This window comes from Jaculus jaculus, chromosome 1, assembly GCF_020740685.1.
Source record: "Jaculus jaculus isolate mJacJac1 chromosome 1, mJacJac1.mat.Y.cur, whole genome shotgun sequence".
NCBI classification, from domain to species: Eukaryota; Metazoa; Chordata; class Mammalia; order Rodentia; family Dipodidae; genus Jaculus; species Jaculus jaculus.
In genome coordinates this window covers 182086148-182103726 of record NC_059102.1, presented here as the reverse complement: position 1 = coordinate 182103726, position 17579 = coordinate 182086148, and the positions used below count along the sequence as shown (strand labels likewise).

Sequence of the window (17579 nt, the reverse complement as noted above, 5' to 3'; positions counted from 1 at the left end):
GTGTGTGTGTGTGTGTGTGTGTGTGTGTGTCGTGTACTATGTGTGGTGTGTGAGAGTGGTATGTGTGCGTACATGCACAGAGGCCAGAGGAAGATGCCTGGTGTCCTCTGTTCCTCTTCCACCCTATTTCCTTGAGACAGTCTTCACTGAGCCTAGAGCTTACGTGTATATGTCAGATTGTGTTGCAGTCAACTTCTTGTTGCTGGCTGAAAGCACCTGACCAAAAGCAGTTTATGGGAAGGAAGGGCTTATTTCGGCTTATGGACTCAAGGGGAAGTTCTACAATGGCAGGGGAAAATGATGACATGAACAGAGGCTGGATATCACCTCTTGGGCAATATCAGGTCGACAATAGTAGCAGACCCTGGTAAGGGAAAGCTGGCTGTAACACCCATTAGCCTGCCCCCAATTATACACCTCCTTCAGGAGGTTCCAATTCCCAAATTGCCACCAGCTTGGGATCTAGCATTAAGAACAAATACGTTTATGGGGGGCATCTAAATCAAACCACCACCGACTGGCTAACCAGTGAGCCCCCCAGTCCACCTGGCCTTGCCCCCTTCCTTGGCAGTGGAATTACTGGAGTGTGTGCAGTGGGTGCTGGGATCAGACTCAGGCTCTCATGCTTGTGCAGCCAGCTCTTCCCACTCGAGCATCTCCCAGCCCTCAGCTTTAGCTCTTAACCTTTCTTTCCATTTTGAAAACTGTGTGCACTTTTAACTTCAAAAAATATTTATTTACTCATTTGCAATCAGAGAGAGAGAAAATGGGCATGCCAGAGATTCTAACCACTGCAAACGAACTCCAGATGCATATGCTACCTTGTGCATCTGGTTTTACATGGGTCCTGGGGAGTCAAACCTGGGTTGTTACCCTTTGCAGGCAAATGCCTTAACCAATGAACCATCTCTCTAGCCATCTCTCCAGCTCTGTGATTAATATTTTCATCCATCTATTGTGATATAAATTTTATTGGTTATTCTTTTTTTTAATTTTTATTAAGATTTTCCATGATTATAAAATATATCCCATGGTAATTCCCTCCCTCCCCACCCCCACACTTTCCCATTTGAAATTCCATTCTCCATCATATTACCTCCCCATTACAATCATTGTAATTACATATATACAATATCAACCTATTAAGTATCCTCCTCCCTTCCTTTCTCCACCCTTTATGTCTCCTTTTCAACTTACTGGCCTCTGCTACTAAGTATTTTCATTCTCACACAGAAGCCCAGTCATCTGTAGCTAGGATCCACATATGAGAGAGAACATGTGGCGCTTGGCTTTCTGGGCCTGGGTTACCTGACTTAGTATAATCCTTTCCAGGTCCATCCATTTTTCTGCAAATTTCATAACTTCATTTTTCTTTACCGCTGAGTAGAACTCCATTGTATAAATGTGCCACATCTTCATTATCCACTCATCTGTTGAGGGACATCTAGGCTGGTTCCATTTCCCAGCTATTATAAATTGAGCAGCAATAAACATGGTTGAGCATGTACTTCTAAGGAAATGAGATGAGTCCTTTGGGTATATGCCTAGGAGTGCTATAGCTGGGTCATATGGTAGATCAATCTCTAGCTGTTTTAGGAACCTCCACACTGTTTTCCACAATGGCTGGACCAGATTGCATTCCCACCAGCAGTGTAGAAGGGTTCCTCTTTTTCCACATCCCCGCCAACATTTATGATCATTTGTTTTCATGATGGTGGCCATTCTGACAGGAGTGAGATGGAATCTCAGTGTAGTTTTAATCTGCATTTCCCTGATGACTAGTGACGTAGAACATTTTTTTAGATGCTTATATGCCATTCGTATTTCTTCCTTTGAGAACTCTCTATTTAGCTCCATAGCCCATTTTTTGATTGGCTTGTTTGATTCCTTATTATTTAACTTTTTGAGTTCTTTGTATATCCTAGATATTAATCCTCTATCAGATATATAGCTGGCGAAGATTTTTTCCCATTCTGTAGGTTGCCTCTTTGCTTTTTTCACTGTGTCCTTTGCAGTGCAAAATCTTTGTAATTTCATTAGGTCCCAGTGATGGTTATTCTTTATGGAAGATTTTTTTTTGTCTTTTTGGCTTTTTTTGCTTTTGTTTTTTCTGAGGTAGGGTCTCTATAGCCCAGGCTGACCTGGAATTCACTGTGTAGTCTCAGGGTGGCCTTGAATTCACTGTGATCCTACTACCTCTGCCTCCTAAGTGTTGGGATTAAAGGTGTTCCAATTCCCAAATTGGCCTGTTTGGTGTTTTATTTTGTTTGATTGTTTTTTGCTTTTTAAATTTTTAAAAATTTATTTGACAGAGAAAGAGGGAAAGAGAGAGAATGAACATGCCAGGGCCTCCAGATGCATGCACCCCCTTGTGCATCCTGGGGAATCAGACCTGGGTCCTTTGGCTTAACAGGCAAATGCCTTAACCACTAAGCCATTCCTCTAGCCCTTTGAGAAAATTTTTAAAAAAAGTTATTTCTGTTTGGTTAGTCTAATCAATCTATCGGCATGGTGTGTGGTTTTGTTTGTTTGGCTACTTTCTTTTAAAATTTGTTTTAAAGTGGCCTCGCTATGTAGCTCAATCTGACCTCAGTCTCACAGGCAGCCATCTTGCTTCAACCTTCCTTTGGTCCCTTCTTCTCAGGTATATGAGGCACTTTATCATCTCTGATTATCCAATTTTTCTAGATTCCTTCTAAGGTCTGCTTTTGTCATTTATTTATTGCCTATTACTGGAATGTGGTTCATCTTTCTATGGAAACCTGCAACTTGGGGTAAGGGAGTATTTTCTAGAAGGTTTATATATTTTTCTTGTTTTCCTCTCTTTCCTTTCCTCCTTCCCTTTATTTCTTTCTCTCTTCCTTCACTCTTTTCTTCAGGCATGCCAGAGGAACCACAGTGATAAATAACTTTCCTACATAATTTCTTTGGTCGAATTCTTACACTCTACAGGTAGAGCTTGCTAAGACCAAAACCTTCATGGGGATGAGCGTCAGTTAAACATTAAGGAGGACTCTTTCTTATTTCCACCAGCTCCCTAGAAGGAAGAGTGAGTTACACTGCTTCTGTAAACCAGGGGTGGCTGCTCCTGCCCCTCCTCCCTCCCTGACCACACAAGCCTCATGCACAAGTCCCACTTCTCCCTCTTACTTTCCAGCATCACCAAGCCCAGAAACAGCCTCCACCTTTCCCTGGCTAGCCCTGTGCCTTCCTCTGTCACAGGTTTTCTCTTCCTTTTGGAGCCCTGGAAATATCTCTTCCTGTGGCTTCAGCTGGATATTGAAAGGGGATTTGTTACAACTCCTACAATTCTATGTGCTTTATATTAAGAGGATTTTGTAAAGAAAGATTCTCCTTGTTTGAGCTTCCAAAAACTGTTGAACACTGATCCATCATTGTCTCTTTCCCTGTTCTTTTTGCCCTGTGGGCTCATCCTTTTTTTTTTTTTCCAGAAAGAAGTAGGAATAAAACACAGTAGACAAAACATGCGCCTCATTGAAATTCCAGGGAAATTAAGAAATGACTACATTGTAAAGTTGTTCTTTCCACTCTGTCAATTGTCGTGATGGTATTATACTCTTGACAGGTCAAAACTATACAAAACCTTAATTTTTTTTCTTGGTCCCAACAGTGTTGGTGTTTTGAGCTTGAATGCCATGAGCTGTAATTTAATCATTCCCAAGGGTTTCTGTTTACCGTGCCAGTGAAGTCTTCCCACATTCATAGCTGACCTCTCTAATAGAGCCAGTGGGCTGCCAGCACATGTGTTTACATATGGGCTCTATCAAACTCCAAAGCATTTTGAGCATGGGATAGTCAGATGAAACTAAGTTTGTTTTCCCTCTCATAAGAAGTAGATTAAGTCATCATTAACATCCTTGGATACATCGTCTTTGGATTATAGGTCAGCCTTGTTTGTTTGAATTAAACACATTACTAGTTTTTTCATCAAGACATTTCTTTCAGATGTTCTCAGAATTCTGGTGAAGGAACATGTCCAGGTGTCATGATTGCATGCTTGAAGACCAGGTCATAAAAAGAATCCACATCTTTTGCATTGTCACTGTCAAACAGCTGACTTGTTTTTTTAAATATATCAAATTGTAAACCAATAAAATCAATGGTCTTATCTTTGCCAATATCTTAGGCAGTCACACCATAGAGAGATTCAGTGAAATTTATTGCTTGCAGAGTGATATAACTCATGAATTATTAAAGGTTCAACATATGGAACCCTCTCTTTGCTCATTCCATATTCTTTTAATATGGCTTATGCTGAGCCATTTCACTGGCTTCTGTCCATTCCCTGATGGAGGCCACAGCCAGATGAGGTTCTTATAAATGATTGCTTTCCCTTTCAAGCAAGAGTAAGATGAAATGTCAACTTTTCCTCTACTACCTGAAAAGCAATCAGAGGCCACACTTCCTGTTCTTCTTGACAGCAGTTTGGCATTCTAGAAGAAGAGTAGGCATTTAGCCAAATAGGAATTTCAGTGCTATATAAAGAAAAGATTGAAGTAGCTAAGCCTCAGATAATAGCAGGAGTTATCAAGAAGCATTCGGATGGGTTTAGCCTCAGAGCCTTCAGTAAGCTAACTGCAGCCCAAGCATTTCTGAACTGTGACTTTTAATCCCTTCTTTCCTGCTGACTATCTGAGAGACTTGAAATTTTTGACAGAATTTCCCTTTGCAACAGCCTGCTCAGCCATAGGGCTAGGCTTGGGGACCCATAGTAGCTCTAGAGAAATAGTGTAGCAGTCAGTGACTGCTTACTATTTGGTGCCTGGACTATTGAAAAGGACATTTTGGAATCAAACCTGAGCTCAAGAGCACTCCTTAGCTTAACTATGTACCAGTTTCTTATCTCTTTGAAATTCTTTATCCTGGGAGCAGTGCTTTTAAAATAGGGGTTATGTAAAGTTAATGATAGCATTTATAGGGAAGAATGCTGCAAATGGTATAGTGCAATCAAAGTGAAATGTACGTCTGCTAGTGCAGCTGTCCCTCAGTGTGTGTGAAGGACTATGCCAGGGAAACCTGGATACTTAAACTCACTACTGCTCAAGTCCTTATATAAAGTGATATAGTATCTGTACATACTTTGTGCTCATATTTCTATACACAGATCATCTCTAGATTACTTATAATACCTCATTCAGTGTAAAAACATACTGTTCAGGGAATAATGACAAGAAGTCTATACAAGTTCATCACAGATACAGTGTTTTTTCAAATATTTTCAGTTAGTGGTTTGTTGGATCTGTGGATGCAGGAGCCACAGATACTGAGGATCATCGATATATAATGCTTTCTTTCCTAGAAACATGAATTTAGAATTGAATTGGATTCTGTAAGGGAAAAGTAAAATTTATAAAAGGGGCACTCTTTATGATCATTTGAGCATATGGTCATTTTCCATATTTTCTGTTCTCTAGTCCTTACATTCTGCTAGCTCCATTCTTGCAGATGAAGGGAGACATGTTTATTTTAAGACCATCCTCTTGGGCTAGGATATAGCTTATTGACAGAAAACTTGCCTAGCATGAGGCCATGCATGGGTACAACTGCTAGCATCACAAAATCATCATCATCATCACCATCTGTGTCAAGACCTACCTCCAAGCACCTCACTGTTGGAATAAGGAACTGTAGATCTGAAGAAGTATGGGGATTATCTGATGTGGAAATTCTCCACTCGTTATTTCATCTATTATCATTATTTTCAAATTTTCCCAAGACTTGTTTTCTTTTTGCAATTAAACTTTGCCCCCATTTAAATAATTAGGGAACACAGTGGCACATAATTAGCTTGACTTGTGAATATAGGAAGACCCTCTCACTTGATCGTGGTTTAGCGATGCTAAGTGGACATCCCAACTGAACAGTCACACTACAGAAGAAGTATTATGAATCACATCTAGTCTATTACTGAGCTGGCATGAAAGGAAGAGATGCACTGAGCCCCAGATCAAATTGTCACTTGGTATTCTGGTAGGAGTGGGAGCGAAAGCCAGGCTTTAGAGCTGGTGAACCTCATCATAGTCACCGTGGAATGGGCGATGGGAGCAGGATTTGTCCCCTGTGACCTGTCTGGAGTCTCACAAGAAGCCAGGACATGAAAGGCTTGTTTTTGGTGAACCAGTGAAGAAATGAGCTGTCTGGATTGGCGCTGGTGCTGAGAGCTGTGATCCTAAACCACTCCGTTTCGGTTGTGGGCTATATTCATACCATAAACCTTGTCCATATTTGCTTTAGGGAGGAATTGGATTGAGCATGGCCCTGCAACACAGACCCTGTCTTGAGGAATTTATCTTTAGTCCAGGTTTCAAATACTCTTCCTAATTAAGTGTCTATGGAAAATGAGTAGCTCAGTCAAAAACCACAAAACCATGGAGCAGTAAGGCAGCCTCCTGAGTGAAAACCAGCTGCAGCAGACCTGTGAAGACTTCCAGTTAGTAGATTAGATGAGATTATTGGATTCAAAGAAATTGTTCAGAATGCAGACTAAAACAGAGATGGAAACTGTGAAGAAGTGAAGTGATGCAGAGAACAGAGGGATGAAAGCCAACATGAATTAGACTTGTAGGAGAGAAGGGGCATTTTTGAAAGCACAGTAGCTAAGTATTTTTCAGTTTTGTTGAATGGTGCCAGGCCTCCGACCCAGGAAGACTAGCCCACTGCAAGCAGGGTAAGTTAGTACAAATGTACAGCTCGGGCCATAGAGAAACTGCCATGCATGCAAGAAAAGGCTCTCCTGTGTATGGAGGAAGAGCTGAAGACTACAGAAGAAAAGTGCTGCCTGCTGTTGGATCCTCTCTCTGGCTCAGCTTCTTCAGACATAGGAGAAGGAGGCACTCAGTCTGACTTCAGTAATCAGGCACATTCTACCCCCACATGTAGAAAACAGGACTATGAAGAACCTAGAAATTGGTTCAGTGATTCTGAGTTGGCTGCTTCTTGTCTTACTTAGTTGCATCTGAAGGCCTAAGAGGAACTTCTGGCCTTAGGTTTTTGTCTTCTTCCATGTGGCTATTTCTTGTGTAATTTGGTATTCTTGTTTCTCATGCAACCAGTTGTTATTTGGAAGGCAGCAGGTAGCCTCCAGACTTGTCCAGAAATCATTCCTCTTTCATCTAAGAGGTGGTGGGTGACTTAGGCCAAAATCAGCGTGCTTTGGGAGAATATTGTGGGTAGTTAGGGCAGTAGAAGTTTAATAGTTAAGGCAATGTGGGCCACATTACTGATTGCCCCTTTCAAATCTCCCAGTAACCATTAACATAAATATCATCTCACCATTTGGGACAAAGGACACCACCCTTGTGTGAGTTAGTAACATAATGCTAAAACTTAACCCTCTCATTGCTTGGCTTGCTTCAAAAGCCCTGGTCTACATTCACTGATAAGGGAGTCTCTTTGAACCTGTAGGAGGAGTGAAAGGGTTAACTCCTTCAGGTTCTGCCCTTTGACCACTTCAGGATGAGAGGCATGATGGAATACTTTTCAAAGTCTTCGGTGCAAACACATCATCATAATTGGAGCAAAAAAGAATAAATCAAAGCTTTCCCCCCTTTTAGTCTGGTAATCCATAATTGAAACCACATTGAGGTAAGAGTTGATAACTTCAAAACAACCAAGAAACTGCCCTTTCTATCAAGGTAGGACTAGGTAAGGCTGTTCATTACCAGGGACTCAAAGCTTCTGGGTAATAGGCCTGTCCTCCCCTCTTCCTTTCTTCTCTGATTTCTCACTTTTCTGCTCAGGAAGGTATCTCCATTTACATCAGCCATGGGTTGACTCAGATGTCTGCCCAAGTCTCTTATTTCCATGTGAAGCTATTTATGGTGACGTATGGCGCACAAGGGTTTGGTTCTGAATTACCCTGTATCCAGCTTGGTTTCTCCTGTGCTGGTGTTTGGTTTTGGTTGGGTTGAAGGAGTCTTGCCCTTGGCAATGAATTTCATGGCTCTCTTCCCTGCAGAGTTTACAACCCCCAACTAATTCCAGCAAGAACATTTCAGAGTAGCTTTGGGCTGCTTGTGACCTTTTACTTTAAGAACCCCAAACCAGATTTCAGAGGACCAGGACAACTTCCTTTGTGTGCCACTGCCAAAGGCAGGGTTCATTGCCTGAGGTTGAATCTCTCTTGAAGGAGAAACCCTTTGACTGTAAGCTTGATCTCTGAGTCTCTATGGTAAGGCATTTCGAGAGCCAAGCCCACGACTCCCTCTTAGTTTGCTCACTAGAAACGAGCTCTGACACCTTCAGTGGATGAAGCAGAAAACTTCCTGTAGCTAGCATTCAGACCACTTGGACTTTCTTCTTGAACCTTCTATAGCAAGCATCCGTTGTTGGAGTGAGGAGAGAAGGGCAGAAGGAGTGACGCATTTTGGCCAAAGGCCAGTGCTTTGTCAGACTAATACCACTTCTTCATTTGGTCTCTCCTCTCACGTTTGAGAGAACAGTTTGCAGATTTGTTGGCACTGAGGCTCTGAAGACACTGATGGCTTAGTCTTTTCCCAGGTCCCAGTTGCCGAGTGCCTGGTTTCATGTCCCATCTCACCATAGTGGAGATTTAATCAGGCAACAGGGTTAATTGCCATCATTGTTTGCTTTGTCCTTGGCAGAAGCCTGAGTCTTGAGTAAATTATGGAGGTTTAAATTTGCCTGATTTCCTGCAGAAAGTGAGGGTCAAGAGGTCCCAGACTGTAGACACTCTTCTGCGGCCAGCCAGCAGGGGGTCACTTCTGAAAGGTATTTCAGAGGTGACTAAATGCCGTTTTTTGAAATGACCCTCTCCAGCATGATTTTTCTCTGGGGGTTGGTTTGTTGACCTTACCACAGTGGAGCACAGCTTCTGCAAAGGCATGTGCCCCAATTAAAACTGCCTTCTCCACTCCACCGCTGCGCTCTGTTGGCTAATAGAATTATGTTTGAGCTGGGGGAATGCTTACGGACCATCCACCCCACCTGTGACCTTTGTAGTATATCAGTAAAACACCAGTCAGGAAAGGAAAGTTGCAGAAGAAATGAACCAAAGAGGCAGTTGTGTAACCTTACGAAAGCTTCTGCCGTACAAGGCTTTTCTCACTACAGCTGTGGCCTTCTGGGCTGCGTTCTTTCTTTGGAAGCCTCCTTGCCTGGTTGAGACCCTGCTGAGGCTCACTGTCTAAGCTGTCTGCACTTGCTGCTCAGTTGGCTGTCCTCCTCATGTCACTGGAGTAGAGAGAGGTCCATGTTGGATCTGTGCTTGTGGCTGTGGGATGTCTGTTCAATGTCCCACAGTTCTACTTGCTGTAGCGCATTGAAAATTATCTTTTTACCTTACTGTCTTCCCTCCAGATTTGCCACCCTGTTGTGTACCACCCTGTTGTGAGAGGGTGGAACATGTTCATTTTTGTATCGTTTACATTATTCTAGGCTTCTAGTACATTGTCAGGTAGTGCAGCCTGGGTAGAGGAGCATCAGAAATAACACCAGGACAACTGGTTTCAAACTTTCTAATTACAGTGCTATAACAGACAAGAGGAACACATATTGGCAAGGCTGAAACTGTTTGTTTTAAATTACTACTTGGGGTATTCGGTTCTATATGTTTATGTATACAATCTTATTTAAACTTACTCCACCAGGAAGTAGGTGCTATCATGGTCCCCCTCTGACAGATGAGGAAACTGCTACTCATAGAAGTAACTTCATATATTATAAAACTAGCATAAATATCAAGGTCCAGATTCAAGCTCCTGGTTAAATCCCAATACAGTCCTACATTGCTGAGCATGTAGCACCCCAAGATTCTTTGCAAGTACTTCTAAAGTGAATTAACTACCTCATCAAACATTTGAATGAAACTTAGATATATGTATCTCTACACAGAGTTCAGAGAACAGGGCCTAGATCATCTGGGTCTTATTCTTTCGTTTAATGTCTTTTTGAGTTACACCAGTCACTGTACAGGCACTGAGTGCCTTTATGGAGCTAGCAGGATAACTACAACACTGACTCTCAAGGAGGAGAAATAGAAATCAAAACAGTGTGTTTGCAGAAGATGTAAAGACGGAATCCAGGTAAAGCAGCATGTGAAACAATGCTATGGTGAAGCTAGAGAGGAAGAGTGATGTCACTTAGAATGTAGGTTCTGAGACTGCCCCCACCTCACCTTTGAGATATGCAGAGAAATACCTCCACAAGATGAGGTACTACACACTGGCCTTATCTCTGCCTAGTTACACTACCTGGAGGAGAGCAGTAGTGCAACGAGTGAAACTGAAGCACAAGAGAGGTGAAGTATTTTTCCCAGGTTGCACAGCTGGGAGAGAAAAGCTCGCACTCAGACTAAGGACTTGCGATTCCCAAACCGATTCCAAACACGCTGACTCCCTTTGGGAGTCATTGGTTAGCCCTGGCACTGTGTCCCACTGTGAAAATGCATCTGTTTCTTGGTAAGTATCAGTAGCTTGCTTGTTGCTTCCTATGCTCATCTTGTTCTCCCAAGTTACGAAAAGGCACTGGCAAAGTTTCAGTCCCTGTTAAGCTCCACAAACTGCCTTCTCCAGGTGTGAAAAGTCATTGCATTTCCCAGCCAGTTACTTCCTGTCCTCTCCTCCAACCATCCAATTCCCAAAAGGCACTGCCATTCAGGATGAGATCTGTCATCTTGCCCTAGACTTGCTCCTTCTCCCTAGTAGAACCTTCAGTTCAGATTCGGGTACCCTCAAAGTGCCTCCAGTTAGATTTTAGAGCATTCCTTTTCTGAAGGAGGTTTTGTGTGTCTCTGGGACTTTTCTGTTAATGCTATGAAGGTATTTAAGTATACTGGCGTTCTCCTTCCTTCTCCCACAGTACAACCTCATTTTATTGTTTTTTTTTTTAATTTTTATTAGCATTTTCCATGATTATAAAAAAAAAATCCCATGGTAATTCCCTCCTCATTTTATTGTTTTAATCATCCTTCCTTCTGTGTCCATGCTATAAATACCTTCTTAAATGTATATGCTCATTTTGTTTTAGGCTACATATTTGGAGTGTTTCTGTTCCATGCACTCTCTGAAATCATAGTATTAGGGGTGGGTTCTTGCTCACTGGCCCAGAATTGATAATAAGGGTCAGGAATTTTTAGAAATGTTTGCCACAGAGGAGAGCTAGAAGCCATGAGTACCGCAGCTCCCCTTACTTCCACTTTGCAGAGTCTATAAAATTGTAATGACTGCTGTGGACTCTGCTAAGTGTGTTTGTTGGAACACATAAGAGGCCTTACACTGCATGGACTGCATCCTGGTTCCCTCGCTCGAGGGTTAGATTGCCTTGAGTAGTATTCACTGTTTCACCTGTAAAATACCATCTGTATTGGGGTTGAGAGTCTCAAATGAGCTCATGTGTGTAAAACTCCAGTGCCTGGCACTTAGTAAGTATTCAGCAAGTCTTGCCCAGTTCCACATTCAATTGTCTTCCTTCTAGTAAGTCATTTTTATTTCTTTTCCATTTAAAAGGATGGTTTTTAAAATTTTTTTGTTTTATTTTTATTTATTTGAGAGTGACAGAGAGAGAGAGAGAGAATGGGCACGCCAGAGCCTCCAGCCACTGCAAATGAACTCTAGACGCGTGCGCCCCCTTGTGCATGTGGCTAATGTGGATTCTGGAGAATCGAGCCTTGAACCAGGGTCCTTAGGCTTCACAGGCAACCACTAAGCCATCTCTCCAGCCCAAAAAGGATGTTTTTTTAATTGGACATTAAGGAATATTCCAGGAAGAGTAGAAGACTAGGTTGGGGATGGTAATGACAGATCATGAGCTGCCTTCAAGGAGCCTTGTGATGATCATAGGCCATGTACAGACCACAGTTCTAGGGAAGACTAAGACTTGAGTCAGAAAACTCAGAAGAGTTCTTAGGAATGTGGTCAAGTGCTCGAGTGCACATGCTAACATCCAGCCAGCCACCTTCTTAAGACTATAGTGGAATGTCATGGCAGTGTGGCAGCACTGAGAAGATAGCCTTTCCTATTGGGGTCTTGGCTATGAAATATAATGACATTCTCTGGACTCGTGAGATTTAATATCCTGATGACATTGGGCTCCAGGAATCTTATTCGGGCTCCCTGAGTTCCACCCATGTGTACTCCATGTGTTTATGTGCATTTGCTAGCCCATATTGTCACATATGGCTGACAGCTGTTGTCATATATGTGGTTATGGATGTCCATCAGTAGTGTGGATGAGATTGGTATGGGGCCTCAGAATCCAGAGTCTAAAACATTTCTGGGAAATGTAGAGCAGTCAGAATGACAGGACTTCCCACATTCACATTCCCCTCCTAGTGAAGATGGAGCTCAGTTCTGGGCTTTAATATAGAAGCAGGACACTGGATTGTGCACTTACAAATGGTTAAAATGAGAAATGTTCTATGTATTTTATGACAGTTTTTTTTTTTTTTTTTTTTCGAGGTAGGGTCTCACTGTAGCTCAGGCTGACCTGGAATTCACTATATAGTCTCAGGGTGACCTCAAACTCACGGCAATCCTTCTAACTCTGCCTCCCAAGTGCTGGGATTAAAGGTATACATCACCAGGCCCAGCTTATGACAGTTTTTTAAAAATAATGTAATATACAAAAAGCATTGTGTTCTGTAAATGGATGGATTTTAGAGAATATGAATTATATCTCAATAAAGCTACCAAAAGTGTAAGAATATTTTTATTTAAATCCCTATGTTATCAATATGAAAATGATTTTGCTGAAATTGTTGTATTTAAATTATTTAACATTTTAATAGTAGAAAAGAGATCATTGTAAACAAGGCATGGTGGCACACCTTTAATCCCAGGATTTGGGTGGGAGGAGCACCAAGTTTAAGGCCACCCTGAGACTACACAGTACATTCCAGGTAAACCTAGACTAGAGTGGAACCCTACCTTGAAAAAGAAAGAATAAATCAATGAAAAGAGACCATTTTAAGCTTTATTTTAAAGAAATATCATATTCATAGAGAGTTTTGAGAACTGTCCAGTACACCCATGCTCATCAGCTAGATTCACACTCGGTGAGAATTCTGTCAGTTCCCTGTGCAGAAATGATGTGCTTGGATTCTTCGGTGGCTTATGTTTCATTGTTAGATTTCTTTACTTGTTTTGTCTATTTCTCTCTCTACTTCACTGTGCTGGCTTAATTGGACCCTTACTCTGTCTGAACATTCATGTCTCTCACATCTTACTGTACTGAGAACAAGTTTCATTCCTTTAATAGATTTGTTTTGTCCACATTCTGGGTTTTCTGGCTTCCTATTAAATGAATGTTGGACATCCTAGGTTTATCTTCTTTTCTGCTTTAGTTTTCATCTGTCTTTTTATTTACCAGTCTGGAATATTTTACTTCCTTTGTCTTAGAATTCTATCCTTAAAATGAAAAAATAAAAAAAGGGAAAAAAATAAGCAAACTTTAAACGATCATGGTTTAACCTACAAGAGTTCTTTTTTTTTTTTTTGTTGTTGTTGTTGTTGTTTTTCAAGGTAGGGTCTCACTCTAGCCCAGGCTAACCTGACTTACACTTATTCTATAGTCTTAGGCTAGCCTTGAACTCACAGTGATCCACCTACCTCAGCCTCCCAAGTGCTGGGATTAAAGGCAGGTGCTACTACGCTCAGCATCTAAGATTTTTTTTTTTTTCTGATCTTTGATAAATCTTTTAAAATAAAAAATAGCAAAAGCTTTTCATGGGTGAAAAATCCCAGCTCCTTGATGATATAATTTGTTGTTTGAACTTCTTCCTGCTTCTCCTTATTGTCCCTGTTTACCCTGCGACCCATTTATCCTTTGCTTTCCCTCATTCCTGCTGAGGGTGCTCCTAAAGGCCTGTGACTCCAGAACTGTCCATGATCAAGAGGAGGGCACCAAAAGCTGATTAGAAGTTCTTTGTGGACCCTTGCACTGCCTGGGGGACTCCCTGGGAGATGGGGGTGGTGGTGTTGAGCTAGATGCACAGCTGGGGAGGGAAGGCGGCTTCAGGGCTCTTCTTTGCTTGCAGATTTTCCTCCAGATTTGCTTCCTGTGTCCCTGTTTCCATCTGGAGAGTCAGTCAGTCTTTGGGAAGAAGCCTTCTGGCTTTGTTAGATAAAGGGAAGGTTTGTGACTCTGGATCTCTGACTCCCTGAGCCAGCTCTCTAGAGAGCCCTCCTCATACCTGCAAGACACTTGGAGAGTTTGATCATGAGCTCTGGGATTCCCTTCCCAGGCTCCCCTTCTGACAGGCTCAGGTTTGCTCTCTCACTCTGTCCTATGACCCTCCCTAGCCCTTTTCATCTTATAGCTCTCCTCCTGTCTTGGTTCCATTGTCAAGTCACATTCTTTTATAGTCATCAGCTTCCATCTCAGGGGTTGGAGAGGGAATGGAGATAAGTGAATGTTTTAATAGGTTGTGTGTGCCTAGATATCTCAGCCTCAGATGCTCTCTGTCCCTTTTTAATGGTGTCAGACTTGTATAAGGAGGGGAGACCTGGCTTAGTTCTGGTGCTGGTCTTGGGTAAAGCTGCCAGCCTACTGTGGCCGGGTTTACTAGTAATGTTGGGTCAGCTCTCTTCTGCAGCTCCTTCTCTGACCCCACCCCATGTCCTCTTGCAGAAGTGGGCCAGTGTAATCAACCCCCTCTTCCTCCCGCTGATCCCACCGCAGTCACAAGGCTTCACCGCCATCGTCCTCACCTACGACCGTGTGGAGAGCCTCTTCCGAGTCATCACTGAAGTGTCCAAGGTGCCTAGCCTATCCAAGCTGCTGGTCGTCTGGAATAATCAGAATAAAAACCCCCCAGAAGGTAAGAAGAGTGAGGAGGAGGTACAGGCAGGAGAAACCTGGCTTTGGCTTCCCTGCACCCTTCAGTTGTTCTGACTCTGGGTGGCCACATATCCCATCCTCAGCTCTAAATGAATTTCCTACTCTGTCAACAACATGGCCATTGCTAAAATAGCATGACCCTGCTTTTCTGAGTTGTCTCAGCCTTACTCTAGTGCAGCCCTTATAATTCCAAGCCTTGGCATACTCGGGACCAGTGTTTGAGGGTTTAGGCATAGGAGGATCAAAGGCTACCTTAATGTTAGGAAAATAGATCTCAACTTCTCTCTGCCATCCCAGCTGATTGGCTACATGAAAATTCAGTTTAAAGGGCATTAGTTTTCTCCTTCCTTATCTCTATCTACCCTGGTACTGTGCTCGTCTTTGGGGGGGAAAAAAAAAGATGGCCTTGCTTTGGATTGGGAGGTCAGTGGCACAGCCCTGCAGCCTGGTATCATGGTGTTAATGTAATGCGGATTCTCACAGAGGCCTCAGTCACTGCTCCCTGGCCGGGCCACCCTGTAATGTGTTTCTGCAGAGAAGGGTGAAGGCAGTTTGATTAATTGAATTTGTTTTTAATTCATGATGCATAGAGTCCGTTCCACCTGCATTTAGTTTCTCATTCAGCTTGTCTATTACTGATTCTAATCCCAGGAACTTCAAAGCTCCTGCCATTTATAGCCTATTAAAGCCAGGAAGTTTCTGATGGATTAGAGCAAGGAATGAGTTTGAAGTCTGTAATGTGCACCACTGTCACCGATAAGGTCTAGTTTATTGCCTGACAGTAGTATCTGCACTTTTTATGGCTGGTCCCTTTAATTGGTTATGCTGAAGTCAGGATGGCCAACCCTGGAAGCTACAAGGAGTAGAATCTAGAATCTAGGCTGGAAGACAGCCCAGTCTCTGTGTAGGCAACTCAGAGCTTGCTTGAGGAAACTTCAACACCTCTTGCCACCAGATGTACACTTTGTGGAATTTACCTTCTCTGAAACAATCTTGCTCTCCTTTTAGGTTTTAGGTGTCTGCAATGTGAGTAAATAGCTACTTTAAATAAAAGTCCTAGATTGGGGCCTGAAGCATAACTGCCTTTTGTTGTTGTTGTTTGGTGTTTTATTGTTTTTTTGTTTCTCCAGGTAGGGTCTTACTCTAGTCCAGGCTGACCTGGAGTTCACTGTGTAGTCTCAGGGTGGCCTCAAACTCATGGTGATCCTTCTACCTCTGCCTCCCGAGTGCTGGGATTAAAGGCGTGTGCTGCCACCACGCCTGGCTCCTTTTTTTTATATATTAGCTAGCTAATATGCCACATTTTCTCTTTCTTTTAGTGCTATAATGTGGCTAGTTTTCTAGCTGTTTTGTTTAACTCTTATAAAACTTAAAGAAAAACTGGTTACAGTAGTAAACACGTGTAACCGCAGCACTCAGGAAGCTGAGTTAGGAGGATCTCAAGCTTGAGGTTAGCCTTAGACATTTGACAAGACTCTGTTTCAGGTAGGTAGGTAGGTGAAAAGGAAAGGGATGGGGGAAAGGAAGGTCTGGCATAACCTAAGAAGGAAGCAAGGGAATGAGCAGGGGAAGGAACAGGCAGCAGAATTGTGAAGGGGTTAAGGAAGGAGGGCAGTGGGAGAGAGCCTCTGCTAGGCCACTTGGCTTTATCAGTACATGTCACCTTTCCCCACAGGAGTGAATTGGAGGTCCTGCCTTGCTAACTAGCCCTTTTGCTCACAAAGGATAGGTTCTGTTTTAACAAGGAAGATTATATACCCCTCACAGATATGTGTCACACTGTATTCACACACAGGCACTTGTTCCTGTATGCAAAGGCCACGCCGTCACAGGTCTATGTACCCCTCACAGATGTAGACACAAATCTGTCACACTGCATTCACACGCATGCATTTGTTCCTGCTCGGAGGAAGGACCAGCAGACCCTGGGCTTCAGTCTTGCTGCCACAGCCAAGTGCAAGTTCTAGTGTGGAGATAATGGAGATGGGGGTGACTGAATCCTTCAATAGGCAAGCATGTCAGCTGTCACCCTGTACTCCTGCACATATGATTGTCATCTGTCAGTCAAAAATAAAATAAAATGTAAATCCTATAAAAAAGGCTTCTCCTTCCTTACGAGCTTGGGTAGCCATTTTGGTGTGCTGTGAATCCAAGTCACTTGTGCAGGTGTGAAAGAAGTTATTTTTTTCCTTCTATTAGCTCCTGTGCCTAGAAACAAAAGGCCAAGCAAGAGCCTAGGGTTTAGAGCTGAGGAGCAATGTTCGTTTTGGGTAGACCCAGCTCAAATGTCATGGTTAACTTTATGACCAGAAGTTTAGTTTATGTTTTAAATACTTTGGCACTGAGGAGGAAAGAGAGTCCTTACCTGATGAGCCCCTATTGTGCCATTGGCAGCTGCAATGGCTCTTTTACGTCATGTAGTTGTTGTAGGTAGGGGGAGGGACATGATCATGTTTAATCTTCCATGGGGTATTTTGTTCAGTTGGAAAATGGGGTCAGCACATCCGATATTTCATGTGTAGCATTAGGAATAATATAAATATGGCAAGTGTAAGGATTTGAAGTATCAGAGGTGAAAGTGACATTTCTCTTTCTTTCTTTCTTTCTTTCTTTCTTTCTTTCTTTCTTTTTTTTTTTTTTTGATTGTTGTTGTTTTTGTAAAGTAGAGGCTCACTCTAACCCAGGCTGACCTAGAATTCATTATGTAGTCTCAAGCTGGCCTCGAACTCACAGTGATCCTCTTATCCCTGCCTCCTGAGTTT

The 17579-nt window shown here is 42.6% G+C and overlaps 1 protein-coding gene across 5 annotated transcripts in view; it reads left to right on the top strand.

The window, feature by feature from the left end:
• Ext2 (exostosin glycosyltransferase 2) overlaps nucleotides 1-17579 on the top strand; it is a 204339-nt gene that overhangs the window by 122355 nt on the left and 64405 nt on the right. For all 5 annotated transcript variants that reach the window (XM_004657176.2, XM_045159197.1, XM_045159185.1 and 2 more), the window contains exon 9: nucleotides 14608-14797. In XM_004657176.2, coding sequence (XP_004657233.1) covers nucleotides 14608-14797 — 190 coding nt within the window. The remainder of the gene's footprint in view (nucleotides 1-14607; nucleotides 14798-17579) is intronic.